This window comes from Anolis sagrei, chromosome 2, assembly GCF_037176765.1.
Source record: "Anolis sagrei isolate rAnoSag1 chromosome 2, rAnoSag1.mat, whole genome shotgun sequence".
In the NCBI taxonomy this organism is placed as follows: Eukaryota; Metazoa; Chordata; class Lepidosauria; order Squamata; family Dactyloidae; genus Anolis; species Anolis sagrei.
In genome coordinates this window covers 119,076,598-119,097,783 of record NC_090022.1, presented here as the reverse complement: position 1 = coordinate 119,097,783, position 21,186 = coordinate 119,076,598, and the positions used below count along the sequence as shown (strand labels likewise).

Sequence of the window (21,186 nt, the reverse complement as noted above, 5' to 3'; positions counted from 1 at the left end):
AGGACTGCGAGAGGCTGTTGTTGAATATTGAAGTTCAATTCCAGTATGACGAAGAGCTGTCTGGAAACAATGCTTACTTTTTGGTGTTGTTTAAGAGATGGTTAGACCAGCTGAGTTTTGAGGTTTTGAAAATGTTAGTGCTGTGAGTGAAGAATTGTGAGACGTTAAAAAGGAAATGAATGTGAAACAAAGGCAAAAACAAAGACATATATTGGAAATACGATTTTCAAATAATCTTGGGCAGGTTTATTTAACACCAGACTGCTTGCACATTCTCTCTCTCTCATCTATATATCACTAAAATTGGTGTCTTACTTTCTCTCCAGGAAGGGACTTAAGACAGCTGATAAAAGCTCTGAAACAGGCATGGGGAACTTGTAGTCTTTCAGATGCTGATGGGCTACAGTCCTATCAGCAAATGCCAATAGGCCGGGATGACAGAAGTTGGAGTCCAGCCCCTTCTGGTCTTACACAAACTTGAATTACTACTACAGTCAGCCCTCCAGTCCCTATTTGTGGATTTATTTTTTTGTCAATTTGATTAGTTGCAGATTTGATTAATCTGTTCTTTCTATTTCCTTCAGTACAATTATACGGTCAGTTCCTATCAGAATTCTTCAGATTCAAAAGGGATTTATTTGCAGTTTTTCCACTTTCATGGGTCCTGCACCTCTTACTCCTGCAAAAGCAGAGAGCTGGCTATATTTTTAAATAGCAAGAAAACAATATTTACTGCTCGCTTTGATTGAATGTTTGTCTTTCCCCTGAAGGGAATCTGCCCTGAGTCCCTTCAGGGAGATAGAGTGGAATATAAATAATAATAATAATGCATGCAGATTCCAGTAAGGTGTCCTTCTGCAGCTGACAGATGGTAATTTTGTCAGCTCCAATTGTGGTTTAAATGCAGGCCAGGGTCTTTAGGCACTGCACCCAGTGTGCCAATCACCACTGGGACCACCTTGACTGATTTGTCCCAGAGTCTTTGCAGTTCAATCTTTAAATACGCATATCGTGTCAGCTTTTCCAGTTGTTTCTCTTCAATCCTGCTGTCACCTGGGATTGCAACATTAACAATCCATACTTTGTTTTTTAACATGATCGTGAGATCAGGAATATTGTGCTCCAAAACTCTGTCTATCTGAATCCGGAAGTCTCAGAGTAGCTTGATGTGTTCATTTTCTGTAGCTTTTTCCGGTTTGTGATCCCACCAGTTCTTTGTCGCAGGCAGATGGTATTTGTTGCACAAGTTCCAATTAATCATCTGAGCAATGGTGTTATGCCTCTGCTTGTAGTCTGTCTGTGCAGTCTTCTTGCAGCAGCTGAGGATGTAAGGATATTATTATTATTATTATTATTATTATTATTGAGCAGATTGGGCAGATGAAGGAAAGAAAGCAGTTAGCAAACAGTGACTCTTAGTGATAGTAGAAGACGTTGGAGGAACTGCGGCTGCTTCCTTCTTTGGGACAGCAGAGTTCTTTAAAAGCCCATTTAGATTGTTTGAATTGTGACTCTGAAAATGCTAATTGTCTCAAGCACATCTGTTTTTGCATGTAAAAAGGTAGAAGAACATAAGAGGATCTGCAGTAGAGCTATAAAGAGTGATATCTCTTGCTGTATGGAAAGAAAGTTCAGTCTCAAAATTTGAATCTTTTCTACACCTTGATGACTCCTTCAGGCTTGGCGTCTCCAGAACAGCCTTCCCCAAGTCCAGTGCCTTCTCAGTGTGTTGGCCTACGGTTCCCATAATCCCACAGTTTAGCTGTCTGTTGTTTTGTGGGATTCGCAAGATATATGTACAGTAGGCATGAGGATGGGAAGGCTTCTCCAATGCATTTGTTGTGTGCTTTCTAGTTGCATCATGTCACCACTCTGCGATTGAGGACATAAGTGATTGGATGGTGATCGTTTTCTCTCTCTAGTTTGATATCTGGAGCCATTTTATTTTCAGTAGGCTCCCTACCACCACTCATCTCCTTGTCGCCCCTGTAGCAGAGTAGTAGCAGGATGCTACCCATTACATGAGCAAAGAGAAGTCAGATCTTTTAACCCAGACAAACAGAGCCCATTATAGACCATGGCTCAGTACAAAAATGTTCTCTCTCAGAAAAGCAGGCCAGCACCCTATTGTTATTCCACACTAAAGTAAATGGATAAATAGATAGGATTTACTTATATGTGACCCTCCACTCAATAATAGGTTGTATGGGTCTATCCCAATTGTGCCTGATAAGATGTCAACCTCTGTCTCCAAAGAGTATATACCGCATGACTTTTCGAAACAAGGTCAATGCAGCCCAATCACACTGGTTTTGCTCTCTGTCTCTGGGCTGCTTGACTTGGCCAGTTGTCAAATATTGTTTCCTCATAATGACAGACTTCCTGAGATGACAGACTTCAGCTACCTCAGCGTCCCACGGCACTGTGGAGGCAGCCACACCCTCACCTACCCTTACAGGCGTTATGGCAGGTTTCAGCAGTTGGCACAGTGCGTGCCACCCATCCAGGCAGACGAAAACGCCATGCTGGCAATGATGAAGGTAAGGGGATGTGGGGAACCTCAAAGAAGTGACCAGGGGGTAAAGAAATCAGTATATGTCTTTTGCTGGCCTGGTGGTGTAAGGACCGTATCACATGAGGCGGGGAAAGTATCATTTCCATGAGATATTGGTGTCTAGTTGTTACTCATCACATTATGCTGTGCCCACTATGTAACTACTTTGTATTCTATCCATTCCTGGGATAAGCTTTTTAATAGATGGGTAAAATCTAGCAATGGCTCTCAGCCATCCTGCTTTTCCAGAATGGATTTATGTGCAAAAATTTCCTCCTTCTCCAAGCAGTCAATGATATGAGTGGGCATGATTTTAAAGTACTACCATGAGCCATGGAGAGTTTTACAGTCCTTCCTTTCTGAGGAAACATTTCTTTGTGAGGAAGGACACTCATCCCTTCTTAGGTGCACTGCCTCCCCCGTCTGCCAAAGAAGCAATGACAGTCCTTCCTCACTGGGAAGACTTCTCACCAAGGAGGACTTTCATTCCTTCCTTGCTGATGTGTGTTGCTGTAACTGCAAATTACAGCAACGATGAATAACAATGAAAATCCAAAAGGTATGTATGCATAGAATAGGGTATTGGGAGTTCAGACAGTGCTGTTAGGGTGGCAGCCTGGAGAACAGATTGCATGACAATGGATCACTTAATCCGCCCTGAATCCCCTTGGAGAGAGAAGGCAGAATATAAATAAAGTTATCATCATCATCATCATCATCATCACTAAAGTAGTGCTAATTCACCCATGCAAAATAAGTGTGCTGAAGATTGATATCAAAGTGCAACTACAATGTTTGTGACAGGACAGCAGGCTTGTGTGATGAGATGTTGGAAAAGTTACTGCATTGACCTACAATTCCTAGAAATCCCAGCCAACAGAGACTGTGCTGGCTGGTATAGTCTGGGAGTTGTAGCCCAAAAGGGGAAGTTTTCAATATCTGTGTGGGATAAACCTTTGGGGAAAATGATGTTTTATGTCCAGTTCTTAAGTGATGGGTCTGTTGGAATAATCTTCTAGCTAGGACTAGTTTGCACTGGATTTTTCATGTCTATGTCTGACTGAAATCTGTCTTTTGTTTCCATTTATCCCCAGCATGAAGAGGTAGATATACTGGGCCTTGATGGTCATATCTACAAAGGGCGGATGGATACACAGCTCCCGTCACTAAAGGATGGTAAATGTTGTATTCCACATGCAGATGGTGAATTAGTCCCCTCTCTCTTTCCCAGACATAGGTTCATTCAGTATGTATGTATTATAATTTGAAGATAGCAGACTGGGCTTTATTCTAAAGTCATGTGAAGCATTTGCCTCAGGCAGTGGAATATCTGCTTATCTCTTTGGCTGTGGCTTATTTCAAAGAAGAGACAAGGGTGGAGGCGGGGAGAGCTGTTCTTATCCATTGACTGAAGGCGGGTGGAATATACAGAACAGTTGCCTTTGTTGGGTGCTGCACTAAGAGAGCTGTGAAACCATTGAGCCTTACCCCATAATGCACATGAGAAGTGATGTGGAGAAATTACCAGATGGCTTACTAAATCATCAGATCTGTAAGAACCTTGCCATTACCAGATTAGTTAGTGAGGACCTTGCCACTACCAGATTATTGATTGGGATGGACTACTGATTTGTGTCCTGAAGCATCTCTTCTCTTCTTTTTGCACTTCTCACTCCACAGGATTTTTAAGGTCAAGGAACAAACTTATTCGGTCCTCCTCGCAAAGGAATCAGCCCATCCTTGCTGATATTGCCAGTTACCCAGTTCGTCCTCACTCTGCTAAAATGTCTTTGCGCAGCCTGTCAGGTATGTTGAAGGCTCCAGATTGGTCAGGAGGATAAATAATTTTTATTTTACCAGAAGTTTAGATTTCATATCTGATCACTCCTTGCAGCAGGATCAAGCAAATGATTTATGATTCCTTCCTCTGGTTTGTGATGGAGGTTGGAGGGAATAGGTCAGTGGTTGTTGTATCCGCATTCAGATGACATAGTAAGCAAGCCGCAGAGCTTTTTCTTTTCAGCAGTGGACACAACTGGGCAGTGTGAACTAGCACACAGGTGCTCACACTTGATCAGCCAGGACCCCAGCTTGCAGTGACATGTAGTTCTGCCTCCTAGAGTATTCTGCGGATTTCATTCCTGTCCCTTCTATGTAGTAAAAGTACCGTGAAGTAGTATTGAAATGCTTTTTCATAGTGTGTAGTTGATGCTTGTGACTATTTTGCAAACAACTGTTGTTGTTGTTGCTGTTTTAAACAAAGGCTCCCAGTGAGATGACGGTCCCTGGTTGACTGATTCTAGGTCTGTTTGGAATGTCAGTGCCTGCCAATCCATCTGTCCTTTATAGAGAGCTCCCTTCTGGTAGCACCGAGGTGCTAAATGATCACATCTGAGTTGTAATTGCAAACACAGTCAGTTAGAACAATTGGACTACATGCCAGATTGATTGAAGAGCACTGCAGGAAATCATAGAGCCATTTAGCACAGCCCAAGAGTGCTGTTTACCTACCAGGGTCAGCCACTGAATCTTGAGCATATATATATGTGTGTGTGTGTATTTGCAGGGTTGGGTGGTTGGGGGTTATTGGATACAGGAACAATGCAGATTTGGTTCATATTAAAAATGCAAAATATAGGTCCCCTATAGAAAGTTTGGGAGCTCCTCAAAACAGACTTTGATGACTGGTTCTTATTGACAGATGTCTGAAGGCCAACACTGTCCTAAATACAACTGAACCCAGTGGCTTGCAGATTGGGGGGGGGGGGGGGCAGGGAAGGAGAGATGTGCCAAAAAAGGTGATGCAAAGCAGGACTCCTGTAGGGACCCATTTACAAGTGATGCTGTCAAGCGTTTCAGGTTTGATGTTTGTGAAGAGGTGTTTAACAAGATAGGTTAAAAAAAAACAACAACCCTGTAGCATCAAAAACAAATTGTGGATGAGTGAAAGGAGCTGAGACCCTGTTTTCAGTGTTAGATTTCATCAACAGAAAATACATTTGCAATTATGCTTCTTGCTAAGGAAGAACAGTGTCCCATCTGCTACTGCCATCTTTACTTTGATGATGAACAGAACAGAGTCTGTCTCCACCAGAGATTTTCACCCTTCCTTGCCCAGAGACCACAACATACATACCTGCCATAGTTAGGTCACAGATGTACCCAGTTAGGTTATAGTCCCTGGCAGAGCTTCAGAAGAACTTGCGCATGTACCGCATTTGACTGGGATTGCACTTCATCTGTGACAAGAGTCTGTTCTATCTAGCCTTGGAAAGCACTTCTGAATATACACAGCACTCTGCTGCTGCCACATTCACATTATAGCCATCCATGTATACCTGGTTTCTGAATAAGACATTGGTGGCTTTCAAGCTGACCTGCACCTCAGCCATGTTTTTATCTGCATTTATCTAGTTACTTTTTGGCCAAAAATGACATGCAAGGCAAAAACTCATACCATTTAAAACACTCAGAACATATTAAAACTGAAATAAAACAACAATTCAGCCGCCAAAGCTCGGTGAACAACATCCCAGCTTAGATGCTAAGGTTCTGCTTTGAATAAAATGTTATTTACCTGCTGGCAGAAGCTGGACTTCTGCTAGTGACTTACACCATGTGTATGTTCAGTTCAAGATGACAGATCTGGACCTATAATTTTGCCACTCAACATCAGGGTTACAGAACACAATCCCTGTGTATCTGCATGCCAAGATTATATACCTGCGACCCCCATGTAGTTCTCATGGAGAAGATACAGTAGGAAGGGTTCCATTGGAAACACCCCTTGGAAAGGAGTTTGAGGGTCTGGGAGTCACTACCAAGTAATCCCTTTCTTGCATCCCAATCAAGCATGCCTGTTCAATTTGTAGGGGCATAAGTAACTGCCTTATACTGAACTAAGTAGTTAGTTCATTAATCATTTACTACATTGATGGGGAGAGGCTTTCCATGATTTCAGGAAGAAGACTTTGCCATGTCAACCTGGGAACAGCAGGTGAACTGGAGTCTATTCTTCCACTGAGGTCAAATGGAAGCATTTTCATGCACGGGGAAGGAATGTGAGGGAGATCTGTCTCAACATATTGGTTAAACCTCTTATATTAATGGCAGCTGGAATCAAACATAGCTATTTTTGTGTATTGCAGCAAAATCTATAGGGGATAAGTCTGTGGCTCCCGTCAGGATCAGTGAAGATCCTGGAGTACAGGACAGAGAAAGCCTCGAGCTACGAATGGAGGTTCCCTCAAGACAACAATCCACATAAACCCTGATGAACAATCCACATAAGCAGCATAACAGACAGTAATTTGTGCCTCAGATAATTTTTACCGATGCAAGCCAGACAATAAAGGCAATAAAGGGCAAAGTTGGAAGAAGACTGCATCAACATACTGCTGGCCAGAGGAAGATTTTCATCTTGTGGTGTGCCCACAGCAGGGGCCGTCTCTGTCTCTTCTGTACTGCAATGTTTCTGGGAAAAGATGGGTGGGAAAGGTAGGGACAAATTTCAGGAGAGGGTAACACTTCCTTCTGTAGAGATAAATAAGTCTATAGACCATTTATCTTAATTGTATTGATTACAATTCAATACAAAGTTATGTATTTAAACTAGTTCTAGAGAGTGAGATGATTTTAAGTGCTGATAATCCTCAGCCTTCCACCACACTGCACCCACTGTATGGTAGAACACTATATATCAATTATGTAAAGGGCAGCACTGTCACCTAAAAGAAAGAAAACCACATTTTTGAGCCACCGAAGTGCCATTCTCCATTCCAGTTGTGGGGGAAATGAGGTGGGAGAACACTGAGCTGCTGGGAGACACTTCCTTACAGCAACATCTCCTTGCAGGAACTGGACTACAAGATGTTTGGAGGAGCATACTCTAGCTGGCCGCTTTGTCCTAAATATTAAGGCAGTGCTAGGGAAAGTTACTTTTGGAGCTACAACTCTCAGAACATCCCAACCAGCGTGCTGTATATAGTACTAAGTTATAGTACAGAGTGAGGCAGCATAACTTCCTTTTTTAAAATGTGCGCCATTCAGTCGTTTGAAGATGTAGCGGAGCACTAGTGGTCTCGTTCGAGAGGAGGGAGTATAAAGTTTTGTCCTGGCACAGTTCAGTTGCCATCATGCACTGGAACAGTGAGAAGTGTGCTTTTGCCATTGAAACCTACTTTTCAAGTGGATTTGGAGTGGCCGGCCCACTCTCCAGATTTGGCCTCTTGTGATTTTTTTCTATGGGTTTTTTTGAAATCCCATGTTTGTGTGAACCGTCCAAGGAGCCTACAAGATTTGAAGACCAACATCCAGGAAGAAATTGCCAACATAACGCCTGCTATGCTGGCAAGAGTCATGACAAATGCCAGAAATTGGTTTACTCAGTGTATGGAGAATGGGGGACGTCACCTACCTAATTTGATCTTCAAAACTACGTAAAACAAAACTTTAGGTATGCACCTACATTTTAAAAAATTCTGATTCATACAATGGGTTTTATTAAGTTTTGAAAAAAAAGGAAAGTTATGCTGCCTCACCTTTTACTAAGAAACAACACTTCCAAGTAGAAATTAGTTTTCAACTCAGTAGGTTCGACTTACAGCAAAATCTCTACTCAGCCTTCACAATACACTTGAAATTTATATCTTTCACCAGAATTAGCAATTAACCATCCATTTCCACCATATAACTTTTTACTGTCAGACATTAATTTTAAAATCTGATTTATAACATACCAGCAGCCGTTCTGTGCGAAGCCATTTACTCAGAGCAAACAATAATCTTTATTTGGTATTTTAAGCACTGAGGCGGGTTCTTGGTTATAGAGTCTACTCTGCATCCATCAAAGTGAGTTTGCAGGAATGAGTGTAAAGTGAAAGATGACACACATAGCTATCTGAACTAATCTTGCCCAGAAAACCCAATGATGGGCTCCCCTTAGGGTCACTCTAAGTGGCTTGAAGGCACATAACCTTTAGAAGGGCATTTTGACTGGCTAGCTCCAGTTATTTTAGTCACACATGACAGGACCATGAGAATGAATTACCAACTTTGTACTGCTCAAAACTGCACAGGAAACCAGGGAAAATAGTTGTGGACATGTATTCCTTTGATCTGAATTGTTTGAACTGTCCAGTCTGTTGCAGTTGGGCAAGCAAGTAATAACACTTCTGTAAGGCCAGAACTTTTAATTCCCTTGTGAATCTTAAATCATCACTTGAGAATTTCAAACCCATTCCAAAGCAAACAAGCTTTGGGTGGAAAATACAACATTTGGTTTCCTAGTATGTTTCGGTGCCTAGTTACATGATACAGAATGCAGTCAGACTAGACAAATATCACAGGCTGTCTCATAATGCAACAGAAGGGCTTTCTTGCATTTTTTTATGTGGAGGTGCTATCGCACCAGAGCTAGAGGATATGAATTGTTCCTGCAGTCAGATTGGATATGTTTTGAAGTTCTACATTCTGGTGGCTTCAGAGATCCTTCCGCTTTCCCTTGGCTGCATGACTTGGCATCAACGACTAGCAATGTCAGGCATTTGCCAGCTCTCTGAGACCAACAAATGGGACAATGTGCCAACACCACTCCCACCTTCATTTTCATGCAGAACACTCAATAAGCTTCCTTAAGTGGCAGTGAGAGAAAAATCTGATCAACTTCTTCAGTTCACAGGCACACAGCACAAAACTAGAGAACCTACCTGGCTTCCTTCAGGAGTCTCTGAATGTCCAAGGAAACCAGATCAAAACAGGGTTAAGATTTGGTGTACTGAGGCCTGGTATGCTCACACTTTTCATGCCCACTGCAGGAAAAGGAAGGCTTGAGGGGCTGCAGTCTCACTTATGCTTGGAGACAGCTTCATAATTACTCATGGAGGTCACATGAAGGGAATTCTCAGGGTCTGTAACGTGTCTTGGTCCATACTGCATCTTTGTCAGGAAGGGTGCCGTGCTCAAATCTTCCCAACTATGGTAGCTAGCTGACATACAGCAGAACTTCCAGGAGATGTCATTTTTCCCCTCATAGTTAGCAACTCAAATTGCTGTTATCCCACAATGCATTTCAAGTTATGCCATGGAAAGGACCTGGATATTACTCCCACTTTAAATTTACATATTACAATACTCAAACATGTGATTAATTGTGTAGTGGTTGAGCATTTTGCTTAATTTTGGTGATGATTGAGTTTTCTCGCCTTAATGGAAAGCTGTTACAAAATGTATTGCGTTTGTGCACTGTTCCCATTTCCACAGGACCAGTTTCTACCCAATGTCTGAAAAAAGAACACATTCTTCTTCTAAGAATTTTCTAGATCTTCCATTAAACTCTATGGTCTGCTTTCACTGGACGTTGGATCGTACAGTCATGCTGGAAGATATGGAAATGCTACAGAGGTATTCTCTCAGGTGTTTTCTAGATCATCCAGCATAACTATATGGCATGTTTCTGCTGGAAGTAATTTATCTCGACAGGATTCACTGTTATCTGCGTTTCTACAGTAAGTCCAAGAACATATCCCTCGCAGAAATTGAGATTATGCTGTATTTGGGGATTTATTACACTCACACAATTGTAGCATCTACATCTCTGTGTTATATATTTTAGATGAATGCTTACTGTATCAACATGGAATAAGAGATCCAAACAAGTCAACTATATTGGACTGGGGAGGATTAAGTTAGTACTAAATGGGTTTTAAGAGAGTGCTAATTTCAAGGACCATTATCAAGAAGTTTGCTAGAACTATACAGCAACAAAATATTTTTTACACATTACCTAAGTTACGGAATTAAGTAATACAGAGGATGTTAGGGCCTTCAGCTTAAGCGGCTTACAAACTTCAGGTGAATTTATGGAAAATTGCCCCTTATTACCAAGTTATCAAAGTCATCAGAATTTGGCCAGGAAAGAAAGCATAAAAATGGGAAAATCACAAACAGAACAAACTCTTTTCCTTTCTTTTGATCTGTGTTTTAGATATCCAAAAATCAAACATGGGTGGAGCATTCAAGCAACATTACCTGCAACCTTGTAATTTTGCTTAACTCCATCTCCCTGCACTGAGGATCTCGCTTTTGTCAAAGACATTTCTTCATTGTCTCTGAGACCATGTCTGCATCTCAGACAAATAGGATTCGTGTGCCATTGATATAATTGCAATGAATTATGTCATAGAATGCAGGAGAATACTCATTTTGCATAACTCTCCCTTCACCCACACTACAAGAGAAGGTGGAGGAGACTCTGCTTCTCAGCCATTGAGCCCTGTCCCCCTCTCACTCATCTGCATCAAGGGGGTTTCTCCCACAACTTCATCATCTCCAAGAATGAAGGAGGACTACATCTTATTCTGGATCTTCAATGTCACCTTCTGTGTGCAGTCCAGATGCTTCAAGATGCCCACTTTTGCTTCCATCTACCCATGATACAGAAAGGTGATTGATTTGCCTGGATTTGAAAGATGCATACTTCCACGTCACTATCGGATTACCTCACAGATAATCTCAATGTTCTGTACTGGGAAGCAAAGTATACCATATATGTACCCTTCCTTTCAGTCTCTGCACAGTTCCACTTATATTTGCCAAGTGTATGGCTGTGGTGGATGCTTGGCTTCATCAGCAGGGCATCGTTCTCTTTATATAGATAATTGATTATTGCTCATACACTTCTACTTGCATTGGGGCTCATTTTGAATTGAGGAGAGTCTCATCTGCATCTGTCCCAATTCAAAGAAGCTCTATTAGATTTTCAATCCCAGGTCATGTTGCTCCAAGGAAACAGGTATTTCTTCTTCCAGAAAGCCACCCTTTGTTGTCTTATGGACATTTCTGTCATTCTAACTGATAATAGGAATATGAAGCCTAGTATGTTTATAATTCTGAAGCTGTCCACCTATTTAGTTAATTCACCAAGAATTGCTTGGGGGTTGTTTTGAAAGCTAATGGGAGATCATGCAGTTTTGCTAGGATGCCACAGTTATGGTGAGAATAGTTTTGCTCTTCACATAACTTTTGTTATGTTGAACAAGCAACAGCAAAAAAATAAATAAATCAGGATTTCCTTTTACTGAAATACATCTCTGTATCCTATCCAAATCCATTTTCTGCCTCCTCTTATCTATATTTGATTTATATGAGCCAACTCCTAATGACTTGTTTGCTTCACCATGAAGAAAAGCAGTTGAAGTTCCCAGAGGGCTTTTTCACTCATGATGTGGAAGATGCTTTTTAGTTTCTATTAACTCAGGATGGCTGAATGATGTGAACAACGCTTTACCCTTTTGACTCTTTCCATTCAGATTATAGACACAGGAAACAACACCCGCAGCGCTGCTTAGGAAAACACGCGGCATCAGATGAATGGGCAGGCGGTAATTTTCAGCTACCTGCCTAGGCAGCATTCACTTGAGTAACATAAAACACCATTGCGGTTCGCACTGCCACTTCAGTGCAGAGACTGGCATTTTTCTTTGCACTGCTCATACACATTATGGGGAAAATATTAACCGTCCCATTATCCCCTGCAATGTTGGCATCTAGGCAAATGTTTGACTTCTAACGAGTCCTCTGCACATTCATTGCTAACTGGGAAAACCAGTCGAGTTAACACTAGGCTTCAGATCCTCCAGCAAAGGTTTTAACATTCAGATTTTGTGGTGCCAGCAAGAATGCTAAAGTAGCTTGGGGTCATCCTTAAACTTACAATTAAGTATTGATATGCTCAACAAGTAATTAATTCTACATAACAGCTGTTGAATCAGATTCAAAACATATTTCAACTATGCACATGTGCCTTTACTTGAATGGTTGACTTATGGCAACCACAGATATTTCATGGGGTTTTCTTGAGCAAGGAATACTAAGAAGTGGTTTCCCAGTTCCTTCTTCTAAAATATAGCCCACAGCTCTAGGCCTGTACAAATCAATATGTTCGTCCTGAAGCCCCATTGATTTGAATAAGGTCCACTCTGTTTTTGCTGTGCCTTTCAGTTATTCCTAAGATGAATCTACAATGGCTTTCTTGGCAAGATTTGTTCAGAAAGGGTTTTCCATTGCCTTTCTTTGAGGCTGAGTGAACTTATGGCACAGGCAAAATTCAAATCCTAGTTTCCCAGGATCATAGTCCAATACTAAGCCATGATGCTACATTAGCTCTAATGAACCCACTTCAAGATGGCTAAATCTAAATCACAAAACGTTACAAGAATCACCTTGAAAGTTCTGGATTTAGAGTCTCAGTGACTGTGGGCATGGGTATGCAAACACACACATTAACAGTTACTGTGCTTCTGTCATCAAATGAAGAAAGCAGCCTACTCGTGCTGCAAGTCTTACTACATTTACTGTTTATGCTGTTCCTCCTGCCCTTGAGGAATGAGAACACAAGCCGAGTGAGTCATCCAGCCTGCCTGTCTTGTAAATTGTTGTCAAATATCAGCCAGAAGAGAAAAGAAAAGTTACAAATTGCTTCCTGGAGTTCTCATGGGGGAGAAAAAAAGGTAACAGAAAAGCCAGCAATCAGCTGTATTGTTCTGAATGTAATAGTTAAAGGAAGACATGTAAAAACCTAATCTCTTATTTTACATCATTGAGTATGGTTAGATCTAAATGGGCATTGCTAAAAATTAGCAGGCAATTTGGGAATGGCTGCTTTGTTTAGAAGAGGGTTGAAGCTATTCTCAAGGTCGTTTGGGATCTTTTCTCAATGGTTACTTTTTAAAAACTCAAAATGTGTGTTCCCTACGTATTCTAGATCAGTGTTTCTCAAACTCTGCTCCTCTGGGTGTTTTGGACTTCAGCTCCCAGAAATCCCAGCCAGCTTACCAGCTGTTAGGAATTGTGGGAGCTGAAGTCCAAAACACCTGGAGGAGAAGAGTTTAAGAAACACTGCAAGGTCATCTCAAAGATGATCCCAACTGAAAGGCATTTGTATTATTTATTTATTTATTTATTTATTTGCTTGCCATATTTATACCTCACCCTTCTCACCCCTAAGGGAGCCCCCGGTGGCAAAGTGGGTTAAACCCTTGTGCCAGTGGGACTGAAGACTGGGGAGAGCGTGGATGAGCTCCCTCTGTCAGCTCCAGCTCCCCATGCGGGGACATGAGAGAAGCCTCCCACAAGGATGGTAAAACATCAAAACATCTGGGCATCCCCTGGACAACGTCCTTGCAGGTGGCCAAGTCTCACACACCAGAAGCGACTTGCAGTTTCTGATACTAAAAGAAAAAACCCAAACCCCGAAGGGGATTCAGAGCAGCCTTACAAAAAGGCAACAGTTTGATGCTGCAGGTGAGCTCTAGCAAATTTGCTCTCAGCCACGTTTCTAGTATTGAAGCCAATGGTTCCCAAGCTTTGATCCTCCACATGTTTGGGATTTCAACTCCCAGACAGCTTGATCAACTTTAATAAATTCTGGGAGCTGAACTCAATAATACCCGAAGAACCACAGGCTGTGAACCACTACATTAAGCTAGAGACAGTGTCCTTTTCGCCAGCATATCTACTTTGCTATAGAGGTCACCAGTGGCAGAGGTAACAAAATTTAAATGCTCACAGGAACTGCAACAATTGGGAATGAGTGCAAAAGTCAGCTCTGGCAATGGAGACAGATGCCTTGCTAGTTCCTATGCTGGGATCTACCAGAGCAACTTTCTTTGGGAATGGAGACATCTCTCCCTGCTGTTCCTATCCCGCCCATGAGTTATATACACCTTATGACAATATAATGGGTTGTGATGCTGGCATAAATCAACAAGAGTTTGGCACATATTATAAACAAACATCCCATATCACTTTGGATTAGCTTTATCCAAAAAAGGAGAAGCAAAGTAAACATTACGTGAATTTCCTGCAAGCCTGGTTTGGTGTATTTGCTTTTCTTCCTTATTTCAGGAAACGAAAGCTACTTGTATAGACCACAAGAGAGGTGCAGATACTGGGCTCATTTCCTTCTGCAGCGTGGGACACAAAGACACTTTATAGCACAGGCCTTTCAGGTATGGGCAAACTTCGGCCCTCCAGGTGTATTGGGCTTCAACTCTCACAATTCCTAACAGCCGGTAGGCTGTTAGGAATTGTGGGAGTTGAAGTCTAAAACACTTGGAGAGCTGAAGTTTACCCATACCTGAAAGGCTATGGGATACATTTGTCCCTCAGTAGACCTTGGAAGCACCCTATTGCAGACATTGGGGCATTTTTATTATGTTTGGGGGCCTTTGGGGCCATTTTAGGCCCAGGAGAATCCTTTATAACACAAGCTGAACAGAAGTCATTTCCTGTGCATTCTCCTGGAACTAAATATGGCAGAAATGCCCTCCATACTCCCAAGAAGTAATTTTGAGCATTGTGAACAACAAATTACCTCTAGTGGATCAGCACAGCCCAGCATGTGAATCTACCTCCTTTCCATGATTAATGTGGTGGCAGGTTCAGTACAAAGAGAGAAAAACATCCAGTGAAGAGGACTTGAGACAAACCACCAAGAGGGACAGGAAATATTTCACCTATTGGTTTCAAATGTAATTTTGCACCCAATTTTACATTTACTTGCTCACTTAGGCGATCCCTCGTTGGCTGAGCAGGATAGTCTTCCAGGATCAGTGTTCTGGTGGGTCTGTAGGTGACTGTGGAGCCCTATTCTTGATCTGCATCTTCTCCCGCAGTGAGGGCATTGGTTTCCAGGTGGAAGGCGGTGGGGGTTGGCTTGACGCGTCTTCCTCTTGGCATGTTTCTCTCTTTCACCTTCCATTCATGCCTCTTCAAATTCTGCAGCACTGCTGGTCACGGCTGACCTCCAGCTGGAGTGCTCAAGGGCCAGGGCTTCCCAGTGCTCAGTGTCTATGCCGGAGTTTTTAAGGTTGGCTTTGAGCCCATCTGTAAATCTCTTTTTCTGTCCACCAACATTCCATTTTCCATTCTTGAGTTCGGAGTAGAGCAACTGCTTTGAGAAACGGTGGTCGGGCATCTGGACAACATGGCCGGTCCAGCAGAGCTGATGGTGGAAGACCATCACTTCAATGCTGGTGGTCTTTGCTTCTTCCAGCACACTGACATTTGTCCACCTGTCTTCCTAAGAGATTTGAAGGATTTTCCGGAGGATGGAATCGTTCCAGGAGTTGCATGTGACGCCTGTAGACAGTCCATGCTTCGCAGGCATACAGCAGGGTTGGGAGGACAATCGCTTTATAAACAAGCACCTTGGTATCCCTACGGATGTCCCGGTCCTCAAACACTCTCCGCTTCATTTGGAAAAATGATCTCTCAATTAATGTATCGAAAAAAATTGCATATGCCTTATTTCCAAACAACGAGAACACAAATATGAATGTGTAATCATATATAATCATCCCAAACCACATTTAAATCAGTGGGTCTTCTTCCTTCCCCATTACAAGGACAGTGAATTCAGTAGCAGTAAGCAGCCTCCATCCCTTTTAAGCTCCCAGTGGGGACACAAAACTATGCTGTTCCAAATGGGATGTAAGGTTTAAAACTGCTCTGTTTTTACTATTTTAAATTTGAATTTTAGGAACATTTTAAAGAGTTTAAAGATCATTTTTGCTCTGAACGAAAAAAAAAAAGGATACAAAATGTTCCTACTACAGATAATTGCATGCAATGGGCAAGAGTGAGGAGAAAGGAAAGCATTATATAAAAGAAAAACACTATTATGTAAACCTCCACACATTGTGCACTGCATGCCATTGCATGTTTACTAGTGGAAGTGTACACATACATGCTCGTGAATTTGCATGCAGGTTTTAAAAAGCAAATTGCAAAATCATGCAGAAAGATACCATCAGCAGGAACTGAAGTCTGGAAACATGTGAGACAGAAAGAAGCAAGTACTGACAGAGCTGTCCATCCCCACATTGGAGTGGGGTCTTGCGTCACTATATGTGCTTCAATTGAGTTGCAATATCCTCAAATAGAGCCTGCGGTGGTGCAGTGGATTAAACTGCTGAGCTGCTGAGCTTGTTGGCCGAAAGGTTGCAGGTTCAAATCCAGAGAGCAGCGTGAGCTTCCACTGTCAGCCCCAGCTTCTGCCAGCCTAACAGTTCGAAAGCATGCAAATGTAAGTAGATCAATAGATACCACTCCAGCGGGAAGGTAATGGTGCTCCACGTAGTCATGCTGGCCAAAGAGATGAGCACCACATCCCAGAGTTGGACATGACTGGACTTAATGTCAGGGGAAAACCTTTACCTTTACCTATTCTCAAATAAGGGCTTTTATTTGATGTTCTGTAACGTAAACCACTGAAATTCAGAGTGTAGAAATTCAAAAGTGGCTGCTGAGAAAAACAAACTAAGTTGCTGTGAGTTTTCTGGGCTGTATGGCCATGTTCCAGAAGCATTCTCTCCTGGCGTTTTGCCCATATCTATGGCAGTCCTCCTCAGAGGTTGTGAGGTCTGTTGGAAACTAGGAAAATGGGGTTTATATATCTGTGGAATGTCCAGGGTGGGAGAAACAACACATAAAACAAAATAATTTATAGTAGAAAAACTCAGGGGAAAAAGGAGAGAAAAGGACAGGATAGTGCTCCTCTCTATTTGTTGCAACAGCTTTAAATGCCTCCACTTTCTCAGCCTAGCCCTAAAGCAGCAAGTGCTGCCTGTTTCTCTAACTCCACCCACAGCCCCATTCACTCTTGCTGTAGCAGTTACAAACAGACGCTCTCCTGGTTTCAGAAGCATCCTTATCTTTTCTCCCTGACCACGCATGCAATATGTGGCTAACCCAGCCTGCTGCCCTTGTCAACATGGCTTCTTATTTTTGGAAACAGAACTCTTTTCTATGGAGAGGGAGACAGGATCTCTAGGGCTATCGCTATCACTCATTCTTCTTCCATGCAGGCTGTCTTGCCAGCTACCTCTTCCATTTGTGTCAAAAGAGCTCTGGGCCACACCAGGGAAGTTTTGCAACAACACCAAAAACAAAAACAAAACAAACAACCCCAGTTTCACAGCATGTTTACTGCCAGGAAACTCTAATATCGGGGAAAGTTTGGTGCATGACAGGAAGTGGCCAAAATAACTTACATTTTCACAAAAGCATGTGAGAAGAGGGGAGAGAGCGCCTACGTCTTTTCTTTCCTCTTTGCTTAAGAAAGTGTGAGGGGAATGAGGCAACCCCACCGGGCACTCCGGGGAAAGCACAGAGGTTCCTCCTTGGTGTACCATTAGGTCTTTCATGCTTCAGGACCCCTGGGGGCTGCACCACACACTCTAAATGTTGAGTGAAGGTCATATTTAACATTCTCACATACCTAGTCTAATTGTAATTTAGCATTTAAATCATGCCTGATGCCATATTCATCTATACCTGAAGAGGAGGGTTTCAAAAATGAGTGAGTTCAACTGTCTTCACAGCAAGGAGACACATTTTCTGGATGGGTCTAATGCAGTGGTTCCCAACCTGTGAGTCCCCAGGTGTTTTGGCCTACAACTCCCAGAAATCCCAGCCAGTTTACCAGCTGTTGGGATTTCTGAGATTTGAAGGCCAAAACATCTGGGGACCCATAGGTTGAGGACCACTGGTCTAATGATTATAGCCTTATGTGTACTGACTTGTTGTAAACCACCTTGAGTTGCCAATAGGCTGAGAAAGGTGGTATACAAGGATAGTAAAGAAAGAAAGAAAGAAAGAAAGAAAGAACAGCAAGAATCAAAAGAGAAATCATGCTATTGATTGCTCCCCATAAACCTTCCACAACTCAACATCCACAGTAGTAGTAGAGAAGTGTCTCTACTTCTGGATGCAATGTGGCCAACAATTAATAAGTTCACTTTAAATCTCTCCCTCTCCCCCCCCCCCCCCCCGTATATATAGATATAGATGTTGTAGTGAAATCTACCTTTAAGGCGTCCAGGCCGAAGCCTGAAAGTCAGTGGCTGTCATCTTGAAAGACAGGCAGAAGCAGGAGGAGGAGTCAAGCCAACTCCTGATTGGTCAGAGCAATTAGGGGAGGAGTCGGTTGAGAGAGGGAAAGAGGCTGTCAGCTTTTGACAAAGAGAGAAGTGTCTTGACATCAGACACAGAAGGAAGGGATTTTTAGGAGAGGAAGCTAAATAGGAGTCTGACAGGGAAAGAAAGCTAAAAAGTGAGCCTTAAGGATAGGGAATAAGTAGCAGACAAGGGCTAGGGTTACTGTATTGAGAGGATCAGTAACAGAAAGACTTGTCTTCTTAGACTTAGGAGAAGTTTAAGAGAGCTTATTGCCCTGTGTGTGAGACAGATAGGAGCCTGTTCTCTAAGTGATACTGTTTCTAGGAGTAGAGCAGTGTGTTTAAGGAAACTCACAGTTTTAAAAGCTTTATTGTCAGTGAAACTCCTGATTTAAATATACTAAGCCTCTACAACTGAATCAAGTTTCTGTACAGCTCATTCTATGAGTAGATATTTGCTTAAAGTTCAATAAACCTTTTCTAGTTCATTTTTAACTGGTGGCAGCTTCAGTCTGTCAATCTCCTCAGAACTAAGTCAAGTCAATAATAGAAATCTCTTTAAAGTCCAGTCAGCCAGCGAAGAAGCAATAGAAGAACTAAGGGCAAACACACCTTACCTACAACACATTCACACCTTTGGTTCCTCAGACCAATAAAACTGAGGTGGTGGCAGTCATACCTACCAAAAACATCGGTCATTGATATAGTTAACCTATGGTCAGCTGCTAATTTTGTTACAGATGTATATCTCAAAAATAGAAATTATATTTGACAGGTATGCACTGTCCCCGAAGTTCCATACAGGGCCTGACTGCAGGACAAAAACTGTGGCATAGATACAGAGAACTGGGAAGCCCTGGCCCTTGAGTACACTAACTGGAGGTCAGCTGTGCCCAGCAATGCTGTGCAATTCAAAGAGGCACGAATGGAGGGAGAAAGGGAGAAGCATGTTAATAGGTAGGTAGGTGTGCCAAGCCAAGCCTGACCAGAACCACCTTCCATCTGGAAACCAATGTCCTCACTGTGGAAGAACATGAGGGTCAAGAATAGGGCTCCACAGTCACCTATGGACCCACTGCCAAGACACTACACTTGGAAGGCTATCATACTCATACAACGATTACAATTAAAGTAAGTAAAGCAAGACCTTTCTGCCTGGACTGCTCAGGACAGTCTATATTCACAGATTCTGTACTCATAGATTTAATATATACATATTATAAATATCGAAATTCCTTGAATTTGTGATTTTATGTAAGGGTTGCACTTTTATTGCACCATTGTATATGACAGGACTTGAATAGCCACAGATTTTGGTATCCATGGGAGGTCCTGGAGCCGAATCTCAGGAGACACCAAGGACTTGTTTTATTGCTGCAACATTGGGGGCAACCTTAAAGCCCTTACTCAATGTGCAAAGGGTCTACTTCTTAGGCTGGCAATGCAGCTCCTCTCCAGCTGAGCTCCTTCCTCAGAGTTTGCAAGAGGCAAAAGATGTGCAAGGCATGTAAATGTAGTTAAATTACTTGGAAGTTATGACCACAATGCTGTCCGGCTGAACATCCACATGACTGGTAACTTTCTCAGAAATACCGTTCTATTTAACCTTGAACAAGGAAATGGCTCAGAAGAGAAGATTAGTTCAAAGGAAGTTGACAGGAAGGGGCCAAAAGGTCAGACCTCTTCAAGATACTGTAGGCAAGAGCTTAGTTAACATTATCATAAGAGAAGCTGAGGAGGAATCTTTATGTCAGATTAAAAAGTACCCCAAAAAAGCAGAAGAGAAAGTTAGGGTATAAATGAGCCATTAAAAGAGTGACGGCTTCCTTTAAAAAGTGGAAGGTTTAACCTAACGGAAATAAATACGGAAGAGTATAAATAACTTGAAGAAAAAATGTACATTGGTTAAGACATTTCTCGTGTATTTCCATATTAAAAACGAGACATGGGAAGCACCATCAAAATGAAAACTGCCTTTCTGAAGGAATGAAAACCTTTAATTGACTTTTTGAGAAAGAATGAGGTTGAAAAAATGACCACTGGTTAAAACTATTAACATGAATTAAATGTATAATGACATATAATGATTTAGATAAAGGCATAGTGGGTTAAACCGCTGATCTGCTGAACTTGTTGACCGAAAGGTTGCAGGTTCGAATCCAGGAAGTGGTGTGAGCTCCCACTGTTAGCTCCAGCTTCTGCCAACCTAACAGTTCGAAAACATGCAAGTGTGATTAGATCAATAGATACTACCCTGGCGGGAAGGTAATGGCGCTCCATGCAATCATGCTGCCCACATGAGCTAGGAGGCATCTACGGACAACGCCAGCTCTTTGATTTAGAAACTGAGATGAGCACCAACCCCAGAGTCGGACACTACTGGACTTAATGTCAGGGGAAACCCTTTACCTTTTTAATGTATTATCTATGATAGATCATATATATATTCATTTTTCTTTTTGTATACTGTTTTCTTAGATAATAATCTTTTAAGCAGATGAAATTTAAGGTGATTTTATTTTGCAAATGACACTTCTACTATAATGGCCAAAGAGATAGTTACCCCCTAACTCCCTTTCATAATTTTTAGAAGGCACCAAGGCTGGAGAAACTTTCAATGTGCTGGGAACCAGTATATTTCACATATGTGTTTATACAGAGTTATCCATACAA

The 21,186-nt window shown here is 42.0% G+C and overlaps 1 protein-coding gene and 1 long non-coding RNA gene across 4 annotated transcripts in view; one reads left to right on the top strand and one right to left on the bottom strand.

Moving 5' to 3' along the window:
- Positions 1 to 11,640, top strand: part of QRICH2 (glutamine rich 2) — a 53,958-nt gene extending 42,318 nt beyond the window's left edge. For 2 of the 3 annotated variants that reach the window (XM_060764618.2, XM_060764615.2), the window contains 4 exons: positions 2,378 to 2,540; positions 3,649 to 3,730; positions 4,235 to 4,360; positions 6,703 to 7,165. In XM_060764618.2, the coding sequence (XP_060620601.2) occupies positions 2,378 to 2,540; positions 3,649 to 3,730; positions 4,235 to 4,360; positions 6,703 to 6,821 (490 nt within the window). In that variant the 3' untranslated portion in view covers positions 6,822 to 7,165. Of the gene's footprint in view, positions 1 to 2,377; positions 2,541 to 3,648; positions 3,731 to 4,234; positions 4,361 to 6,702; positions 7,166 to 10,538 lie in introns of those variants that run through there. The other variant, XM_060764617.2, reaches the window with a different exon arrangement.
- LOC137096066 (uncharacterized) lies at positions 219 to 18,665 on the bottom strand. The gene is made up of 2 exons (XR_010909216.1): positions 18,423 to 18,665; positions 219 to 1,319 (listed from the first exon to the last, which is right to left on the bottom strand). It is a non-coding gene; the product is annotated as an uncharacterized lncRNA (long non-coding RNA).
- Positions 18,666 to 21,186: the final 2,521 nt, after the last annotated feature.